The sequence below is a fragment of the Pleurodeles waltl genome, chromosome 2_2 (genome assembly GCF_031143425.1).
Source record: "Pleurodeles waltl isolate 20211129_DDA chromosome 2_2, aPleWal1.hap1.20221129, whole genome shotgun sequence".
Classification (NCBI taxonomy): Eukaryota; Metazoa; Chordata; class Amphibia; order Caudata; family Salamandridae; genus Pleurodeles; species Pleurodeles waltl.
Window position 1 is genome coordinate 1,122,933,275 of NC_090439.1, and position 21,099 is coordinate 1,122,954,373.

Here is a 21,099-nt window from a genome sequence, read left to right on the forward strand (position 1 = left end):
CCCCAGTGAGTGTTCCTGTAGCCCACTGATAACTGAGCAACAGGACAGGATAATCCCTCCTGCGGTGGTGAACCCCTAGGTTTGAAACACATCTCCACACCCATTATTGAAGACCCACGCCGCACACCAAGAGTCACCCCCACTCCTCTGGGAAAGAAGAGCCAGGCCTTCCCTCGGGGTAGGCAGCAGCCTGATCACAGCAAGGCCTCAGCTCATGGTTTTAGACTGGAGAAGAGTTCTCCAGGACTATAACAAGTAAAAGCAGCAAACGGTTCGGTGTTCAACTATGAGTTACTGCAAAAGGAAACTCAAGAAATACATATAGAAAAAGCTAAAAGTACTGACCACTGACAAAACTGTAAAAAAACAAACAAAAAAAATATATCTTTTTCGTAACCATTTTATACGAGTAGACTATGAACAAAGATGCATACAGCCTCTAGAAGTTCAAAAGACAGAAGCAGGGAGTGACATATATTTCGTTTAATTAACACGTCAATTAAAAATATACATAACATACTAAAACGGATAGGATTCTTTTGTTGGGGAGAATAGACGAAGGGAGGGTCAACTCGATAAAGAGCAGATAGAGGTGTAGATATATTACTGCAGCAGCACAGTTCACTGCAGTGTCCTGAAGTATAAAGGCCTTAGATTTGTGTGGTATAACCAGAGCTGTTTAAACCAAGTGTACTGCTGGTCTGATTACCAGCATCTCCTCGCAGAGCCCAGGTGGTGTGCCCACACACCGGGGAGGACTCACCCCTGCACGGTTACATCATTTATATGGGGGACACACTCTGCCTTACCCTGGCTTGACTGTTTCTCCAGCAGTGTTTTGGCCAGTGTGGTGCCTTAGTCCTACCATACAACATTTTATTGGAAGGATTGTTTATCCCAACTTATAGACACGACTGACTTGCCTCCTCCACTCCACAGTCTCTTCCTTTCTCCCTCCTGATTTGCCTAGGTGTGTTGGGTCGATTTGATGCATCTTCGTCTCCCTTTCTACACTGCACGCGAACTGGCTAGCACAGATTAATGTCTTCTGTTGTAGAGCGGAGCTTTAATGCATAATAATGGTCAGATATGTCCAGGTTGTTACTGCTGTAATGAACAGATATTCCAGTTTAATGTGATCTTGCCTACTTAAATCTCATTCCTTGTCATTTTTAGATTGAGGTGGATGGAAATTATCACCAGTTTCAGATGTGTTCTGTTCGTCAGTTGTTACCCGAATAAATCATTTAAAAAGGGGTAATTCCGTGTTTATTCCACCCCATGGATTTTCACTGCTCATGTTCTTTTATTTGAGGCTATGAATTTATAGGTGTAGTGCTTATAGGGCTGAGAGTCCCTAGCATAGAGTTCACGTGAGAAACTGCTTCTCATTTTAACAGTTGTTCCAGACCTTGGATGTTTTCTGGTGCAAGAGACCCGTGTCACTTGACCACTGCTTTACCTGAATATGGTACATTGCTCCCTGATGCATCTCCAAGAAAAGACTGAGTCTCTACCCCAAATCTTGTGCTTTGTACAGCACGTGGACACACTCTACCCGTACACAAATGGCAGGGTGGATGTTTTACCCCCACATGTTTGCCATTTACCTGTGGCTATCTGAACTTAAACTTGTGGTCATTTAGGAAGGCCACCTGTCCCCATGACTGGATCAAAGTGAGTTGCTCTCCCTTACACAGTGTTCCCTTTTTGACTCGCTGGTCCTTCACACCCACTTAAAGGATCAGATGAGACAAAATCCATGGCTGCCTCCTGCAAGGGATTAGGACCAAATCACTTAGGCTGTAGAGAGCCCTGTGATGATGATGATGGTGGGGATTACCTTGTGCTGCCTTCCAACGGTTAAAACTTGGGATCCTGTGCGCTGTGTTGTTATAAGGCGTCTGAACTACAAGTTCCACTGAAACCATGCTCGACGACCCACCTCAAGCCAAAGTGGACACAGTTCTGCAGGCCTGAGGCTGGTATGTACCTTGCATGAGGCACTCCATGAAGTAGCCTGTCACTGCTGTGATCCCCGATGCTTGCCTCCTTGAAAGCAGACACGTTACCCAGCTGTAGGCATTCTGTATGGTGGTTCGTCGGATGCCAAGCCGGTATGTGACCCTGCGAGGACACCATGTCTCACCCAGGGGCCCTCTGTATCCTTATCCAAAGCATTAGTTGAGAACTGGCATCCATGAGCCATGACCACAAGCTGAAAAGAAGTTGTCAGCCCTGCCCGACCCTCACCGAGGCACAGCACAACTCAGGCTGACAGACACTGCACCGGTTCACCTTCCACAGCTGAAGGGCTGTATAATACTGCCATGCCTCCTTCCGACTACAGGCCTGCAGTGGCAGAACACTGCAGGATCCATGAACTCCATGATCAGTCATGCATTTTTGCAAAAGGTGAGGAATAGAAAAATTCACACCCTCATCAGTGCAACCTTCTAACGCTGGCAGAGTGTTTAGTTAATCCTTAGTTAAATGTGTTTAATTCTTGGTTAGTTTAACATAGAAAGCAGTGAGATTGTATTTACAGTGAATTGACCCGAAGTAACTTTATTCCATAGACCATCTCGGCCTTAACTGCATGTTTACTTATTTTACTAAGTCCTATTTTAGAAAATAACATTGCTTGGACAATTCGTTTATTGTGCAGGCTACCTGTGCTCCTTTTCCTAGATGTTCTACCCCAACAGCAAACAGTCAGGATTACACCTTGACTAATTAACCCCGCTACCCCCAGAAACTCAAAGCCTAAAAAGAAAGGTCTTGGCGATTTATTACGCCTTTCCAGTGGTAACTGGTTTCTGCACGTAAAAGACCGGTTAAGTACTTTGAAGGAAAGTCTCTGTTCCAAAGCAGTAATCGAGTGACCTATTAGGGAAATAGACTATCAATAAGAACATCTTGGCTTATCCCTGGTATGAGTGGGTCAAATTAGCAGGATTTTCCTCCAAACAAGGTAAGTCATGTGCATTACCAAATGCACTAAAATGCAAATGCAGTTACCAGCAGAGTGTGTGCTCCTGAAGGGCACAGTATTACCTAGCAGCTGGTGTACTCAAATGCTTTTAAATTTGGTCAGAGTTCTTCTGGGGGAGTGGGAGGATGCAAGGAGGGAGAAAACGCGGGCCACTAATGTCCCCTCTGTATCTGTCCCCTGATTTATTCAAGTGTTGAATATGTTCTTGTTGAATAATCCCAATGCTCCCCAACTTCTCAGCGCTCTTTTTGAAAACTCCAGCAAGAGGTACTGTGGCAGACCATCCTTCCTACCTCTGTGCGCCTATGGCCACCAATAAAGCACACTTTCAGTTGCTGTAAGGAAATGCCTCCTTGGCATGGTTGCCCCCTGACTTTTTGCCTTTGCTGATGCTATGTTTACAATTGAAAGTGTGCTGAGGCCTGCTAACCAGGCCCCAGCACCAGTGTTCTTTCCCTAACCTGTACTTTTGTATCCACAATTGGCAGACCCTGGCATCCAGATAAGTCCCTTGTAACTGGTACTTCTAGTACCAAGGGCCCTGATGCCAAGGAAGGTCTCTAAGGGCTGCAGCATGTCTTATGCCACCCTGGAGACCTCTCACTCAGCACAGACACTCTGCTTGCCAGCTTGTGTGTGCTAGTGAGGACAAAACGAGTAAGTCGACATGGCACTCCCCTCAGGGTGCCATGCCAGCCTCTCACTGCCTATGCAGTATAGGTAGGACACCCCTCTAGCAGGCCTTACAGCCCTAAGGCAGGGTGCACTATACCATAGGTGAGGGTACCAGTGCATGAGCATGGTACCCCTACAGTGTCTAAACAAAACCTTAGACATTGTAAGTGCAGGGTAGCCATAAGAGTATATGGTCTGGGAGTTTGTCAAACACGAACTCCACAGCACCATAATGGCTACACTGAAAACTGGGAAGTTTGGTATCAAACTTCTCAGCACAATAAATGCACACTGATGCCAGTGTACATTTTATTGTAAAATACACCCCAGAGGGCACCTTAGAGGTACCCCCTGAAACTTAACCGACTATCTGTGTAGGCTGACTAGTTTTAGCAGCCTGCCACAAACCGAGACATGTTGCTGGCCCCATGGGGAGAGTGCCTTTGTCACTCTGAGGCCAGTAACAAAGCCTGCACTGGGTGGAGATGCTAACACCTCCCCCAGGCTGGAATTGTCACACCTGGCGGTGAGCCTCAAAGGCTCACCTCCTTTGTGCCAACCCAGCAGGACACTCCAGCTAGTGGAGTTGCCCGCCCCCTCCGGCCAGGCCCCACTTTTGGCGGCAAGGCCGGAGAAAATAATGAGAAAAACAAGGAGGAGTCACTGGCCAGTCAGGACAGCCCCTAAGGTGTCCTGAGCTGAAGTGACTCTAACTTTTAGAAATCCTCCATCTTGCAGATGGAGGATTCCCCCAATAGGGTTAGGATTGTGACCCCCTCCCCTTGGGAGGAGGCACAAAGAGGGTGTACCCACCCTCAGGGCTAGTAGCCATTGGCTACTAACCCCCCCAGACCTAAACACGCCCTTAAATTTAGTATTTAAGGGCTACCCTGAACCCTAGAAAATTAGATTCCTGCAACTACAAGAAGAAGGACTGCCTAGCTGAAACCCCTGCAGAGGAAGACCAGAAGACGACAACTGCCTTGGCTCCAGAAACTCACCGGCCTGTCTCCTGCCTTCCAAAGATCCTGCTCCAGCGACGCCTTCCAAAGGGACCAGCGACCTCGACATCCTCTGAGGACTGCCCCGGCTTCGAAAAGACAAACTCCCGAGGACAGCGGACCTGCTCCAAGAAAAGCTGCAACTTTGTTTCCAGCAGCTTTAAAGAACCCTGCAAGCTCCCCGCAAGAAGCGTGAGACTTGCAACGCTGCACCCGGCGACCCCGACTCGGCTGGTGGCGATCCAACACCTCAGGAGGGACCCCAGGACTACTCTAAGACTGTGAGTACAAAAACCTGTCCCCCCTGAGCTCCCACAGCGCCGCCTGCAGAGGGAATCCCGAGGCTTCCCCTGACCGCGACTCTTTGAATCCTAAGTCCCGACGCCTGGGAGAGACCCTGCACCCGCAGCCCCCAGGACCTGAAGGACCGGACTTTCACTGGAGGAGTGACCCCCAGGAGTCCCTCTCCCTTGACCAAGTGGAGGTTTCCCCGAGGAACCCCCCCCTTGCCTGCCTGCAGCGCTGAAGAGATCCCTAGATCTCCCATTGACTTCCATTACAAACCCGACGCTTGTTTCTACACTGCATCCGGCCGCCCCCGCGCTGCTGAGGGTGAAATTTCTGTGTGGGCTTGTGTCCCCCCCGGTGCCCTACAAAACCCCCCTGGTCTGCCCTCCGAAGACGCGGGTACTTACCTGCAAGCAGACCGGAACCGGGGCACCCCCTTCTCTCCATTCTAGCCTATGTGTTTTGGGCACCACTTTGAACTCTGCACCTGACCGGCCCTGAGCTGCTGGTGTGGTGACTTTGGGGTTGCTCTGAACCCCCAACGGTGGGCTACCTTGGACCAAGAACTAAGCCCTGTAAGTGTCTTACTTACCTGGTTAACCTAACAAATACTTACCTCCCCTAGGAACTGTGAAAATTGCACTAAGTGTCCACTTTTAAAACAGCTATTTGTGAATAACTTGAAAAGTATACATGCAATTTTGATGATTTGAAGTTCCTAAAGTACTTACCTGCAATACCTTTCGAATGAGATATTACATGTAGAATTTGAACCTGTGGTTCTTAAAATAAACTAAGAAAAGATATTTTTCTATATAAAAACCTATTGGCTGGATTTGTCTCTGAGTGTGTGTACCTCATTTATTGTCTATGTGTATGTACAACAAATGCTTAACACTACTCCTTGGATAAGCCTACTGCTCGACCACACTACCACAAAATAGAGCATTAGTATTATCTCTTTTTGCCACTATCTTACCTCTAAGGGGAACCCTTGGACTCTGTGCATACTATTCCTTACTTTGAAATAGTGCATACAGAGCCAACTTCGTACATTGGTGGATCAGCGGTGGGGTACAAGACTTTGCATTTGCTGGACTACTCAGCCAATACCTGATCACACGACAAATTCCAAAATTGTCATTAGAAATTCATTTTTGCAATTTGAAATTTTTCTAAATTCTTAAAAGTCCTGCTAGGGCCTTGTGTGTTAAGTCCCTGTTTAGCATTGTCTTTTAGAGTTTAAAAGTTTGTTAAAGGTTTGAAATGAGATTCTAGAAACAGTTTTAGATTCTTTAAAAAGTCTTCCAACTTTTAGCAAAATAATGTCTGATACAGAGATGAATGTGGTGGAACTCGACACCACACCTTACCTCCATCTTAAGATGAGGGAGCTAAGGTCTCTCTGTAATATCAAAAAAATAACCATTGGCTCCAGACCTACCAAAATTCAGCTCCAGGAGCTGTTGGCAGAGTTTGAAAAAGCCAACCCCTCTGATGATGACATCACAGAGGAAGAAATTAGTGACTTGGAGGCCAATGTCCCTCCTCCAGTCCTAAATAGGGAGAACAGGACCCCTCAAGTCCTGTCTCCAACTGTGTTAGTCAGAAATAGTGAGTCCCTCACAGGAGGGTCCCACATTTCTGAAATCACTGAGGATGCTCTCAGTGAAGATGACCTCCTGTTAGCCAGGATGGCCAAAAGATTGGCTTTAGAGAGACAGCTCCTAGCCATAGAAAGGGAAAGACAAGAGATGGGCCTAGGACCCATCAATGGTGGCAGCAATATAAATAGGGTCAGAGATTCTCCTGACATGTTAAAAATCCCCAAAGGGATTGTGACAAAATATGAAGATGGTGATGACATCACCAAGTGGTTCACAGCTTTTGAGAGGGCTTGTGTAACCAGAAAAGTGAACAGATCTCACTGGGGTGCTCTCCTTTGGGAAATGTTCACTGGAAAGTGTAGGGATAGACTCCTCACACTCTCTGGAAAAGATGCAGAATCTTATGACCTCATGAAGGGTACCCTGATTGAGGGCTTTGGATTCTCCACTGAGGAGTACAGGATTAGGTTCAGGGGGGCTCAAAAATCCTCGAGCCAGACCTGGGTTGACTTTGTTGACTACTCAGTGAAAACACTAGATGGTTGGATTCAAGGCAGTGGTGTAAGTAATTATGATGGGCTGTACAATTTATTTGTGAAAGAACACCTGTTAAGTAATTGTTTCAATGATAAACTGCATCAGCATCTGGTAGACCTAGGACCAATTTCTCCCCAAGAATTGGGAAAGAAGGCGGACCATTGGGTCAAGACAAGGGTGTCCAAGACTTCAACAGGGGGTGACCAAAAGAAAGGGGTCACAAAGACTCCCCAGGGGAAGGGTGATGAGACAGCCAAAACTAAAAATAGTAAAGAGTCTTCTACAGGCCCTCAAAAACCTGCACAGGAGGGTGGGCCCAGAGCCTCTTCACAAAACAATGGGTACAAGGGTAAAAACTTTGATCCCAAAAAGGCCTGGTGTCATAGCTGTAAACAGCATGGACACCAAACTGGAGACAAGGCCTGTCCCAAGAAAGGTTCCACTCCAAACTCCCATCCAGGTAACACTGGTATGGCTAGTCTCCAAGTGGGATCAACAGTGTGCCCAGAGCAAATCAGGGTCCACACTGAAGCTATTCTAGTTTCTGAGGGTGGGGTGGATTTAGCCACACTAGCTGTCTGGCCGCCTAACATGCAAAAATACAGACAGCAACTCTTAATTAATGGGACTAGAATAGAGGGCCTGAGGGATACAGGTGCCAGTGTCACCATGGTGACAGAGAAACTGGTTTCCCCTGGCCAATACCTGACTGGAAAAACTTACACAGTCACCAACGCTGACAATCAGAGAAAAGTACATCCCATGGCAATGGTTACTTTAGAATGGGGAGGGGTCAATGGCCTGAAACAGGTGGTGGTCTCCTCAAATATCCCAGTGGACTGTCTGCTTGGAAATGACCTGGAGTCCTCAGCATGGGCTGAGGTAGAACTAAAAACCCATGCAGCAATGCTGGGTATCCCTGAACTGGTGTGTGTGAAAACAAGAGCACAATGCAAGGCACAGGGTGAACAAGTAGAGCTGGAGTCTGGAAGAATGGCCCAGCCTACCAAGAGAACAGGAAAGTCAGTTGGGAAACCAACTACAACACAGCAAAAGAAAGGGAACCTCTCTTCTCAGGAAGAAGTTCTGCCCTCTGAGGGAACTGAGCCTTTGGAGCTTGAACCTTATCAGGTTGAGCTCTTAGGCCCAGGGGGACCCTCAAGGGAGGAGCTGTGTAAGGGACAAGAAACCTGTCCCTCTCTTGAAGGCCTTAGGCAGCAAGCTGCTGAAGAGTCCAAAGGCAAGAAAAATGGAACGCATAGGGTCTATTGGGAAGATGGACTCCTGTACACTGAGGCCAGAGACCCCAAACCTGGTGCCACTAGGAGAGTGGTAGTGCCTCAGCTGTTCAGGAAGTTCATCCTAACATTGGCCCATGACATTCCCCTTGCTGGACATTTGGGACAAACCAAGACGTGGGAGAGGTTAGTCAACCACTTCTACTGGCCCAATATGTCCAACATGGTTAAGGAGTTTTGCCTCTCCTGCCCCACCTGTCAAGCCAGTGGTAAGACAGGTGGACATCCAAAGGCCCCCCTCATTCCACTTCCAGTGGTGGGGGTTCCCTTTGAAAGAGTGGGTGTGGACATAGTTGGTCCACTGGAACCCCCCACAGCCTCAGGAAATATGTATATCCTGGTAGTAGTGGATCATGCTACCAGGTATCCTGAAGCTATTCCCCTTAGGTCGACTACTGCCCCTGCAGTAGCCAAGGCCCTCATTGGTATCTTTACCAGAGTGGGTTTCCCTAAGGAGGTGGTGTCTGACAGAGGTACCAACTTCATGTCAGCATACCTAAAGCACATGTGGAATGAGTGTGGGGTGACTTATAAATTCACTACACCATACCATCCACAAACTAATGGCTTAGTTGAGAGATTCAACAAGACATTAAAGGGCATGATCATGGGGCTCCCAGAAAAACTCAAAAGGAGATGGGATGTCCTCTTGCCATGCCTGCTTTTCGCTTACAGAGAGGTGCCACAGAAGGGAGTAGGATTCTCACCCTTTGAACTTCTGTTTGGTCATCCTGTAAGGGGACCACTTGCCCTTGTTAAAGAAGGCTGCGAGAGACCTCTCCATGAGCCTAAACAGGACATAGTGGACTATGTACTTGGCCTTCGCTCTAGAATGGCAGAGTACATGGAAAAGGCAACCAAGAACCTTGAGGCCAGCCAACAGCTCCAGAAGTTTTGGTATGACCAAAAGGCTGCACTGGTTGAGTTCCAACCAGGGCAGAAAGTCTGGGTTCTGGAGCCTGTGGCTCCCAGGGCACTCCAGGAAAAATGGAGTGGCCCTTACCCAGTACTAGAAAGGAAGAGTCAGGTCACCTACCTGGTGGACCTGGGCACAAGCAGGAGCCCCAAGAGGGTGATCCATGTGAACCGCCTTAAGCTCTTCCATGACAGGGCTGATGTAAATCTGTTGATGGTAACAGATGAGGATCAGGAGGCAGAGAGTGAACCTCTCCCTGATCTTCTGTCATCAGACCCAAAAGATGGCTCAGTAGATGGAGTGATCTACTCAGACACCCTCTCTGGCCAACAGCAAGCTGATTGTAGGAGAGTCCTACAACAGTTTCCGGAACTCTTCTCCTTAACCCCTGGTCAGACACACCTGTGTACCCATGATGTGGACACAGGAGACAGCATGCCTGTCAAGAACAAAATCTTTAGACAGTCTGACCATGTTAAGGAAAGCATCAAGGTGGAAGTCCACAAGATGCTGGAATTGGGAGTAATCGAGCGCTCTGACAGCCCCTGGGCTAGCCCAGTGGTCTTAGTCTCCAAACCTCACACCAAAGATGGAAAGAAAGAGATGAGGTTTTGTGTGGACTACAGAGGGCTCAATTCTGTCACCAAGACAGATGCTCATCCAATTCCTAGAGCTGATGAGCTCATAGATAAATTAGGTGCTGCCAAATTCTTAAGTACCTTTGACTTGACAGCAGGGTACTGGCAAATAAAAATGGCACCTGGAGCAAAAGAGAAAACAGCATTCTCCACACCTGATGGGCATTATCAGTTTACTGTTATGCCCTTTGGTTTAAAGAATGCCCCTGCCACCTTCCAAAGGTTGGTGAATCAAGTCCTTGCTGGCTTGGAGTCTTTTAGCACAGCTTATCTTGATGATATTGCTGTCTTTAGCTCCACCTGGCAGGATCACCTGGTCCACCTGAAGAAGGTTTTGAAGGCTCTGCAATCTGCAGGCCTCTCTATCAAGGCATCCAAATGCCAGATAGGGCAGGGAACTGTGGTTTACTTGGGACACCTTGTAGGTGGAGGCCAAGTTCAGCCACTCCAACCCAAGATCCAGACTATTCTGGACTGGGTAGCTCCAAAAACCCAGACTCAAGTCAGGGCATTCCTTGGCTTGACTGGGTATTACAGGAGGTTTGTGAAGGGATATGGATCCATTGTGACAGCCCTCACTGAACTCACCTCCAAGAAAATGCCCAAGAAAGTGAACTGGACTGTGGAATGCCAACAGGCCTTTGACACCCTGAAACAGGCAATGTGCTCAGCACCAGTTCTAAAAGCTCCAGATTATTCTAAGCAGTTCATTGTGCAGACTGATGCCTCTGAACATGGGATAGGGGCAGTTTTGTCCCAAACAAATGATGATGGCCTTGACCAGCCTGTTGCTTTCATTAGCAGGAGGTTACTCCCCAGGGAGCAGCGTTGGAGTGCCATTGAGAGGGAGGCCTTTGCTGTGGTTTGGTCCCTGAAGAAGCTGAGACCATACCTCTTTGGGACTCACTTCCTAGTTCAAACTGACCACAGACCTCTCAAATGGCTGATGCAAATGAAAGGTGAAAATCCTAAACTGTTGAGGTGGTCCATCTCCCTACAGGGAATGGACTTTTTAGTGGAACACAGACCTGGGACTGCCCATGCCAATGCAGATGGCCTTTCCAGGTTCTTCCACTTAGAAAATGAAGACTCTCTTGGGAAAGGTTAGTCTCATCCTCTTTCGTTTGGGGGGGGGGTTGTGTAAGGAAATGCCTCCTTGGCATGGTTGCCCCCTGACTTTTTGCCTTTGCTGATGCTATGTTTACAATTGAAAGTGTGCTGAGGCCTGCTAACCAGGCCCCAGCACCAGTGTTCTTTCCCTAACCTGTACTTTTGTATCCACAATTGGCAGACCCTGGCATCCAGATAAGTCCCTTGTAACTGGTACTTCTAGTACCAAGGGCCCTGATGCCAAGGAAGGTCTCTAAGGGCTGCAGCATGTCTTATGCCACCCTGGAGACCTCTCACTCAGCACAGACACTCTGCTTGCCAGCTTGTGTGTGCTAGTGAGGACAAAACGAGTAAGTCGACATGGCACTCCCCTCAGGGTGCCATGCCAGCCTCTCACTGCCTATGCAGTATAGGTAGGACACCCCTCTAGCAGGCCTTACAGCCCTAAGGCAGGGTGCACTATACCATAGGTGAGGGTACCAGTGCATGAGCATGGTACCCCTACAGTGTCTAAACAAAACCTTAGACATTGTAAGTGCAGGGTAGCCATAAGAGTATATGGTCTGGGAGTTTGTCAAACACGAACTCCACAGCACCATAATGGCTACACTGAAAACTGGGAAGTTTGGTATCAAACTTCTCAGCACAATAAATGCACACTGATGCCAGTGTACATTTTATTGTAAAATACACCCCAGAGGGCACCTTAGAGGTACCCCCTGAAACTTAACCGACTATCTGTGTAGGCTGACTAGTTTTAGCAGCCTGCCACAAACCGAGACATGTTGCTGGCCCCATGGGGAGAGTGCCTTTGTCACTCTGAGGCCAGTAACAAAGCCTGCACTGGGTGGAGATGCTAACACCTCCCCCAGGCTGGAATTGTCACACCTGGCGGTGAGCCTCAAAGGCTCACCTCCTTTGTGCCAACCCAGCAGGACACTCCAGCTAGTGGAGTTGCCCGCCCCCTCCGGCCAGGCCCCACTTTTGGCGGCAAGGCCGGAGAAAATAATGAGAAAAACAAGGAGGAGTCACTGGCCAGTCAGGACAGCCCCTAAGGTGTCCTGAGCTGAAGTGACTCTAACTTTTAGAAATCCTCCATCTTGCAGATGGAGGATTCCCCCAATAGGGTTAGGATTGTGACCCCCTCCCCTTGGGAGGAGGCACAAAGAGGGTGTACCCACCCTCAGGGCTAGTAGCCATTGGCTACTAACCCCCCAGACCTAAACACGCCCTTAAATTTAGTATTTAAGGGCTACCCTGAACCCTAGAAAATTAGATTCCTGCAACTACAAGAAGAAGGACTGCCTAGCTGAAACCCCTGCAGAGGAAGACCAGAAGACGACAACTGCCTTGGCTCCAGAAACTCACCGGCCTGTCTCCTGCCTTCCAAAGATCCTGCTCCAGCGACGCCTTCCAAAGGGACCAGCGACCTCGACATCCTCTGAGGACTGCCCCGGCTTCGAAAAGACAAGAAACTCCCGAGGACAGCGGACCTGCTCCAAGAAAAGCTGCAACTTTGTTTCCAGCAGCTTTAAAGAACCCTGCAAGCTCCCCGCAAGAAGCGTGAGACTTGCAACGCTGCACCCGGCGACCCCGACTCGGCTGGTGGCGATCCAACACCTCAGGAGGGACCCCAGGACTACTCTAAGACTGTGAGTACAAAAACCTGTCCCCCCTGAGCTCCCACAGCGCCGCCTGCAGAGGGAATCCCGAGGCTTCCCCTGACCGCGACTCTTTGAATCCTAAGTCCCGACGCCTGGGAGAGACCCTGCACCCGCAGCCCCCAGGACCTGAAGGACCGGACTTTCACTGGAGGAGTGACCCCCAGGAGTCCCTCTCCCTTGACCAAGTGGAGGTTTCCCCGAGGAACCCCCCCCCTTGCCTGCCTGCAGCGCTGAAGAGATCCCTAGATCTCCCATTGACTTCCATTACAAACCCGACGCTTGTTTCTACACTGCACCCGGCCGCCCCCGCGCTGCTGAGGGTGAAATTTCTGTGTGGGCTTGTGTCCCCCCCCGGTGCCCTACAAAACCCCCCTGGTCTGCCCTCCGAAGACGCGGGTACTTACCTGCAAGCAGACCGGAACCGGGGCACCCCCTTCTCTCCATTCTAGCCTATGTGTTTTGGGCACCACTTTGAACTCTGCACCTGACCGGCCCTGAGCTGCTGGTGTGGTGACTTTGGGGTTGCTCTGAACCCCCAACGGTGGGCTACCTTGGACCAAGAACTAAGCCCTGTAAGTGTCTTACTTACCTGGTTAACCTAACAAATACTTACCTCCCCTAGGAACTGTGAAAATTGCACTAAGTGTCCACTTTTAAAACAGCTATTTGTGAATAACTTGAAAAGTATACATGCAATTTTGATGATTTGAAGTTCCTAAAGTACTTACCTGCAATACCTTTCGAATGAGATATTACATGTAGAATTTGAACCTGTGGTTCTTAAAATAAACTAAGAAAAGATATTTTTCTATATAAAAACCTATTGGCTGGATTTGTCTCTGAGTGTGTGTACCTCATTTATTGTCTATGTGTATGTACAACAAATGCTTAACACTACTCCTTGGATAAGCCTACTGCTCGACCACACTACCACAAAATAGAGCATTAGTATTATCTCTTTTTGCCACTATCTTACCTCTAAGGGGAACCCTTGGACTCTGTGCATACTATTCCTTACTTTGAAATAGTGCATACAGAGCCAACTTCCTACAGTTGCCCACTGAGCCCTTCCGAAAGGTGCCAAGAGCCATTCCCTGTCCAGTTCTGACCCTTGTGTTCTGACGAGCTGGTGGGGGGGGGGGCTTTTTCCTTACTGCATTTCCTCTCGGTTAGCTGCAAAAGAATCCCAAACGCCCTGAAGCTCGGTGCTGCAGACCAGGGGGTCTTCTGTGTGAAGAAGACCTTTTATCTTCCCAAATAGAAAGCTGATCATGTGAGGTCAGGGCTGAGCCCCAAGCTACCCTGTAGTATTAGTAATAAGCTGGCTGTGCACCCGCCACAGTCCTTGGCAAGTGTCACACCATAAACATGTCCAGTATCTGGGGTCAGCCTGTTCTATAGCCATCTTGTTGTTCCTATCCACCCTTCCCCAGTCCCACATTGCAGTTTAGCTGTCTGTAATCCTGTTGCGCCCCACACAAAGGTCTGCTGGAGGCTTAGTCCTACTAGGAGAGTCGCACCACACCCTTTCAGCTGAGCTGTAGAGCTACCGGCTCTGGAAAACCAGAAGCCTGCCAGAAGTGGACCAGCTACTGCAGAGACTTCAGGCCAGATAAGCAACTTTTTTTATAAAGTCACACTTGGAGTTCATTTACCAAAACATTTATATTAATCACTATGTTTGAGTTATGCTAAATATGTCTGTAGCACGTGGATGGCCTCTGTATCTACCCTGTAAGCCGACCCAGCAATAAGGGGACTTTTCACATTCACATGTAGGCTTTTACAAATAGGACAGGCTACTCCAGCTGATGCATTCAAATAGAATTTTTTAGGTTGAGCCTAGGCAGCGTGCAAGTGCTGTCTCTCGACATGTTGTAATCGGCATCTGTGGGCTTGCAACACGCCCATCACTTTCAGTCATTCCTTAGCCTGCCTTTCAGAATTTCCCTTGATTTTGTAGGCAAACGCTTTACGTTTGTCCTGCCTTGAGGCTGCTTTGTTACTGCCTTGGAGACTGACCCTGTTGCAGGAATTATTGCACGATCGGCCATATAGCTCAGTGTGGCACACTACTTTTTTCTTTTGCATTGCCGTTTTGCATTGCGTGGCCATATGTAGTTTCTTCCTGTTACTCGTTTTGGGCATGCAGCGGATTCTTTGTGGTGTCTGAGTGCTTTACAGAAGGACGTGAAGTTTCATATAGTGCAAACTCGATCGGAAGATCGCTTTACAGGACTACCTGAAGTTTCATATAGCAGGACCTCATACTTCTATATATTTAATTTTTTCAGCCAGCATATTACTCTTGTCTCCCCTTCCTCATATCTTGAATGCACAGCGTAAAGTTTCTCTCAAAAGGGTGCCGTACTTCATTTTTTAGCACAGCGCCCAAAAGTCATTGGGGATGTATTGAATTAAAGATTGCAGGGTGCAGTACCTTATGTAGCCATAAGAGGTCTCAAGGGACACTTAGTCACAGTCTGTGGTACTCCACCCTTTCCCTGCTTCGTGCACATTAGAACAGTACATTTTGCAGATTTGTTTTTTCAGCCAGCATATTATAAATGTAAAAGCATTAACGTAGCCATGTTGTTCCTGCTTACATTTCACATTCTTTACTTAATCTTGCATTCTGAGTGTTTGCTTTTTCCAGGATGTTGTTTCTTTGTTTTTTTTTGTCTTCGCCCCCCCACCCCCCAGCCAGCACATTACTCTTGTGTCTCCTCCCTCATAAACGATTTCCCATTTTCTGGTTCTCCAGCGCCGCAAGGTCATACAAATGGCAAAAGCGCTATGCAAATATCATCACTCCTCTGCATACAAAAAAAGCAAAAGTAAAGAAAAAAAATGCCATTTTCAATGCTAAAAACTCTAACTTTCACAAATGCGAGACCGATTGCATTGCAAATGCTTGTTAATCTTGCCACTGTAGGGGCAGGACCGCCTCAAGTTTTGTTATTTCCCAGTTTACGAACCATAGCCTAGTGTGTTCCAAAGCATTGTTTAGTGGTGTCTTGGCTAATGTTGAAAGTAGGATTTTCCATATGCAGAGCTGTTTACTTCGACATGTGGTAGCTGCAGCTTCTTCAGCTATGTAAGGTTTCGGTCATGAAGCATACGTCACGCGGAAGTAAGTGGTCATCTGTACCAAGTTTTCTATCAGAATATCAGTGTATTCAAGGCCCCAGCCATCTGTTAAGCTTACTTAAAATCCTACACTATTTGAGGTTGTGAAAGTCATGGCCATAAAATGCTAGCAGTATTGAGTTGGAAGCCCCATGCTCATGCCTTTATTACTGTATTCAAATTTGAAATTCATATTTTAAGCTTTGAACAACAATCTCACATTAGGCTGTTGCAGGAGTTTTTTGCTCTGTTGATTTGTGAGATTCCTTTCTCATTGGTCTAACCTGAGTTTACTTGCTACAGCTACTGTTTTGTTAAGGCTTTTATTTTGTGTTTGTTATGCAGTGTTCTTAAAAGAAGAGTTATTCACTCCATTATAATTCCCTGTTAATTGTGCTGCTACGCGAGCTGGATGGAGTAACCTAAGGTTTCAGCTGTCTCTGCTTTTCTTTTTGTACATGTTGTAGGAAGTTGGCTCTGTATACACTATTTCAAAGTAAGAAATAGTGTGCACAGTGTCCAAGGGTTCCCCTTAGAGGTAAGATCGTGGCAAGATTAGATAATTCTAATGCTCTATTTTGTGGAAGTGTGGTTGAGCAGTAGGCTTATCAGAGGGTTGTGTTAAGCATTTGTTGTACACACACAGGCAATAAATGAAGAACACACACTCAAAGACTTACTCCAGGTCAATAGGTTTTTATATTGAAAAATATATTTTCTTTATTTTAAGAACCACAGGTTCAAGATTTACAAGTAATACTTTAAATGTAAGGTACTTCACTTAGATGCTTTAGGAACTTTGAATAAAAGCAATATCAAAGTCTTTGTAAAAATGGCAATAAGCTATTTTCAAAGTGGACACAGAGCAAAAATCAACAGTTCCTGGGGGGAGGTAAGTAAAGGTTAGTTTTGAAGGGAAGTAAAACACAAGTCTCAAGTTTGGGGCATAGGCAGGCCACCGTTGGGGGTTCAAGGCAACCCCAAAGTTACCACACCAGCAGTTCAGGGCCGGTCAGGTGCAGAGGTCAACGAGGTGCCCAAAACACATAGGCGCCTATGGAGAATAGGGGTGCTACGGTTTCAGTCTGCCAGCAGGTAAGTACTTGCGTCCTTGGTGGGGCAGACCAGGGGGGTTTTGTAGAGCCCCAGGGGGGGACACAAGAAGGCACAGAAAGTACACCCTCAGAGGCACAGGGGCGGCCGGGTGCAGTGTGCAAACGGGTGTCGGGTTTTAGATTGAAAACTGGAGAGACCCAGGGTCACTTCAACGATGCAGGCACAAGGGGGCTCCTTGGGGCTGCCACCACCTGGGCTAGGCAGAGGGTCGTCTGGGGGTCGCTCTTGCACTGGAGTTCGGTTCCTTCAGGTCCTGGGGGCTGCGGGTGCAGTGTTGGTTCCAGGCGTCAGGTCCCTTGTTACAGGCAGTCGCAGTCAGGGGGAGCCTCTGGATTCTCTCTGCAGGCATCGCTGTGGGGGTTGAGGGGGGTCATCTCTGGTTACTCAAGGGCTCGCAGTCGCCGGGGAGTCCTCCCTGAGGTGTTGGTTTTCTGCAGGTCGAGCCAGGGGCGTCGGGTGCAGAGTGTGAAGTCTCACGCTTCCGGCGGGAAACGTGAAGTCTTTAAAGTTGTTGAAAAGTTGCACGTTTGTTGCAGATTGTTGAGTAGAGCCGCTGCTCACTGGAGTTTCTTGGTCCTTGGGGGTCAGGGCAGTCCTCGGAGGCTTCAGAGTTCGCTGGTCCCTGTCGGATGCGTCGCTGGAGCAGGTTTTCGAAGTTGGAGACAGGCCGGTAGGGCTGGGGCCAAATCAGTTGTCGTCATCCTCCTCCTCTGCAGGCTTGTAGGTCAGCAGTCCTTTCTTCAGGTTGCAGGAATCTGATTTCCTGGGATCTGTGGAGCCCCTAAATACTGAATTTAGGGGTGTGTTTAGGTCTGGGAGGGCAATAGCCAATGGCTACTGTCCTTGAGGGTGGCTACACCCTCTTTGTGCCTCCTCCCTGTGGGGAGGGGGGCTCATCCCTAATCGTATTGGGGGAATCCTCCAAACTCAACATGGAGGATTTCTCAAGGCAGGGGTCACCTCAGGCCAGGACACCTTAAGGGCTGTCCTGACTGGTGGGTGACTCCTCCTTGTTTTTCTCATTATCTCCTCCAGCCTTGCCGCCAAAAGTGGGGGCAGTGGCCGGAGGGGCGGGCATCTCCACTAGCTGGGATGCCCTGGGGCGCTGTAACAAAAGGGGTGAGCCTTTGAGGCTCACCGCCAGGTGTTAGTTTCTGCAGGGGTAGGTGAGAAGCACCTCCACCCAGTACAGGCTTTGTTCCTGGCCACAGAGTGACAAAGGCACTCTCCCCATGTGGCCAGCAACACGTCTGGTGTGTGGCAGGCTGGCAGGAACTGGTCAGCCTACACTAGAAGTCGGGTATGTTTTCAGGGGGCATCTCTAAGATTGCTTCTGGGTGTATTTTACAATAAATTGCACACTGGCATCAGTGTGCATTTATTGTGCTGAGAAGTCTGATACCAAACTTCCCAGTCTTCAGTGTAGCCATTTTGGAACTGTGGAGTTCGTGATTGTAAGTGCAGGGTCGCCATAAGAGTATATGGTCTGGGAGTTTGTCAATGTCTAAGGTTTTGTTTAGACATTGTAGGGGCATAGTGCTCATGCACATATGCCCTCACCTGTGGTATAGTGCACCCTGCCTTAGGGCTGTAAGGCCTGCTAGGGGGTGACTTACCTATGCCACAGGCAGTGTGAGGTTGGCATGGCACTCTGAGGGGACTTAGTCATTTTCTCCCCACCAGCACACACAAGCTGTGAGGCAGTGTGCATGTGCTGAGTGAGGGGTCCCTAGGGTGGCATAAGACATGCTGAAGCCCTTAGAGACCTTCCCTGGCATCAGGGCCCTTGGTACCAGGGGTACCAGTTACAAGGGACGTACCTGAGTGCCAGGGTGTGCCAATTGTGGAGACAAGATACAGGTTAGGGAAAGAACACTGGTGCTGGGGCCTGGTTAGCAGGCCTCAGCACACTTTCAAATCATAACTTGGCATCAGCAAAGGCAAAAAGGCAGGGGGTAACCATGCCAAGGAGGCATTTCCTTACACATGTGCTGTGTCATTATTGGCAGTCTACTTTTCATGGGTCTCTTTTGTGCATCTAAGATACTACTGCACATCTAGTAGATAACTCATCAGGAACAAGTTAAATGTTAGACTATTTGGCATGATTTTGTTAATACTCTGCAACTTCCATTTAATATTCAACAGCTGGGTTAACTTAGTTTCTTTTTATTGCACCTCTTTGAAAAGGGACTTCTTTCTTCACCTGCCCTAGACTCACTATCAATCCTTTGGGAAGTTTGGAGGAGGACTAACACTACATGAAAACCAGTTTTTCCTTTGTTTCTCAGTAGTCAGGAAATTGTTGACCACTATGATCTAGGTCCTAACACTTCTCTTCTTCTTAGGCCCCACCGCTCTGTTGGCACATGGAATACACTTTGGGAAAACAGTCACCACGCATCCTTTGATGAAAGATAAAATGATGGCTGGAGGTAAGGGTGATTGCTGTGTATCATGGCGAGCATGCTGCGGCTAAGGCCTAGTGCTAGGAGGTCTGCTCAGTGTGGAGCAGTGCAAGCGACCCTGGTGCCTCTGTCTGTACAAGTCTGCCTTTTGCATCCACGGACTTGCCGGCTCAATGCGTGAAATAGTCTGTGGCTTCTAGCTGGAATGAATTACTGTTTTGAGTTTGCTTCCATCCAAATGTGGCCTGATAATCCCATCTTTACAGCCTTTCGGTGAGGTTGATTGAATTCATTTTTTTTTTTTTTTTTTTTACATGGGGTTGATTACCTGATTGGTGTGGTGGTTATTTTTTTCTGAAGCGTTGTATGGCCTTTCAACCATCTTTCTTTTTGCTCCTCATCCCAGATCATTACAAATACTCTGAAAGTCGTGTGCAGAAGGACGGAAACCTGATCACTAGCCGTGGCCCTGGCACCAGCTTTGAGTTTGCCCTGGCCATAGTAGAAGCATTGATGGGCCCAGAGACCGCTGGCAAAGTGAAGGCTCCCCTGGTCCTGAAGGACTAGTTCAGCCGCTGACCGCCGCAGAAGCACTTTGACTAGAAGAGCACTTAATTCATTTCACCCTGGTTTTATCAAGAACACAGGTGTCTGGCTTGCAGCAACAGTTCTACTTTTCCATTGGATCTGCCTTAAACCTCCTTCCACAAATTCTGACAATGATGAACCAGCTTGACCTGTCTAGCAGTCTCTGGCTTTCTAGTGCTACAAATAGCAGATGGTTCTCTCTAAATCTTCCTTTGTGGATGGAGTTCACACAAACACAGTAAATAAAGAGCAGTGAATGTTGCTTTAAGTTCCAGTGATGTTTATGATTTTGCTTTAAATTAAAGAATAGACTGCACTGGAAAGGCATGTATTGTATTTATTGCGGTGTCCTGTAGATGGGTCCTGTTTGTGGTTTCTACCATTCATATTTTAGGAATTAATTTTATCTGTTAACACTGCTTCAATCACATGATTTTCTTTTTATCAGCTACTGCTCCCTGCAATGTACATATCTGAGGTTATTTGTGTACAGTTTGTAACACAGGCCAGAAAAGGCCATGTATTTTCGAGAGAGCTGAATAGTGCATAAAAGGCAAAGTACATGGACCTCTCTTAATTAGAGGAAAACATTACTTCAAGGCATTCCCTGGATGGATCTTCAGCATTTCGAAACCATGAAAAGGCTGTAGGCACGTGGTCCAGAGCATGAGGAAGGTGGCAGTAAACCCGGTAGTAGCGGGGGGGGGGGGGGGGGGTTGGGGGAGGTCTACTCTCTCAATACAAAATTTTCCCCATCTTGGAACTATTGTCATTAAATCCAATCCCAGGGTGGATGCCACTGTTAAGAGGAGCAGGTCATTAAGGCATGTAGATGCTTTTATGTACCCAAGGTTCTTTATGTAGCTCAGCATAAAACATTGCACAAACCATATGCAATTGGATTACATGAATACATGATCGAGAGAGGTCATGTAACAAATTTAGAGAGATGCGCAAAGACTCATTGATGCTTTTTAGATGGATCTGGCGATGGTGCGTGGAGTTATGAAGGAGTTTTAACCTACAAACCCTCATCCCCCACAGTATAGTCTTGGGGCCCTTGCTGTTGTGTGGGAATCTCTGTAATGGAGTCCCGCCCACTGTATGGCTCTACCGAAAATATTTTTGA

General features: G+C 47.8%; 1 protein-coding gene across 1 annotated transcript in view; it reads left to right on the plus strand.

Moving 5' to 3' along the window:
• Nucleotides 1-20,293, plus strand: part of PARK7 (Parkinsonism associated deglycase) — a 39,363-nt gene extending 19,070 nt beyond the window's left edge. Inside the window, exons 5-6 of the mRNA XM_069220965.1 lie at nt 19,323-19,409; nt 19,789-20,293. Coding sequence (XP_069077066.1) covers nt 19,323-19,409; nt 19,789-19,949 — 248 coding nt within the window. The 3' untranslated portion in view covers nt 19,950-20,293. The remainder of the gene's footprint in view (nt 1-19,322; nt 19,410-19,788) is intronic.
• Nucleotides 20,294-21,099: the final 806 nt, after the last annotated feature.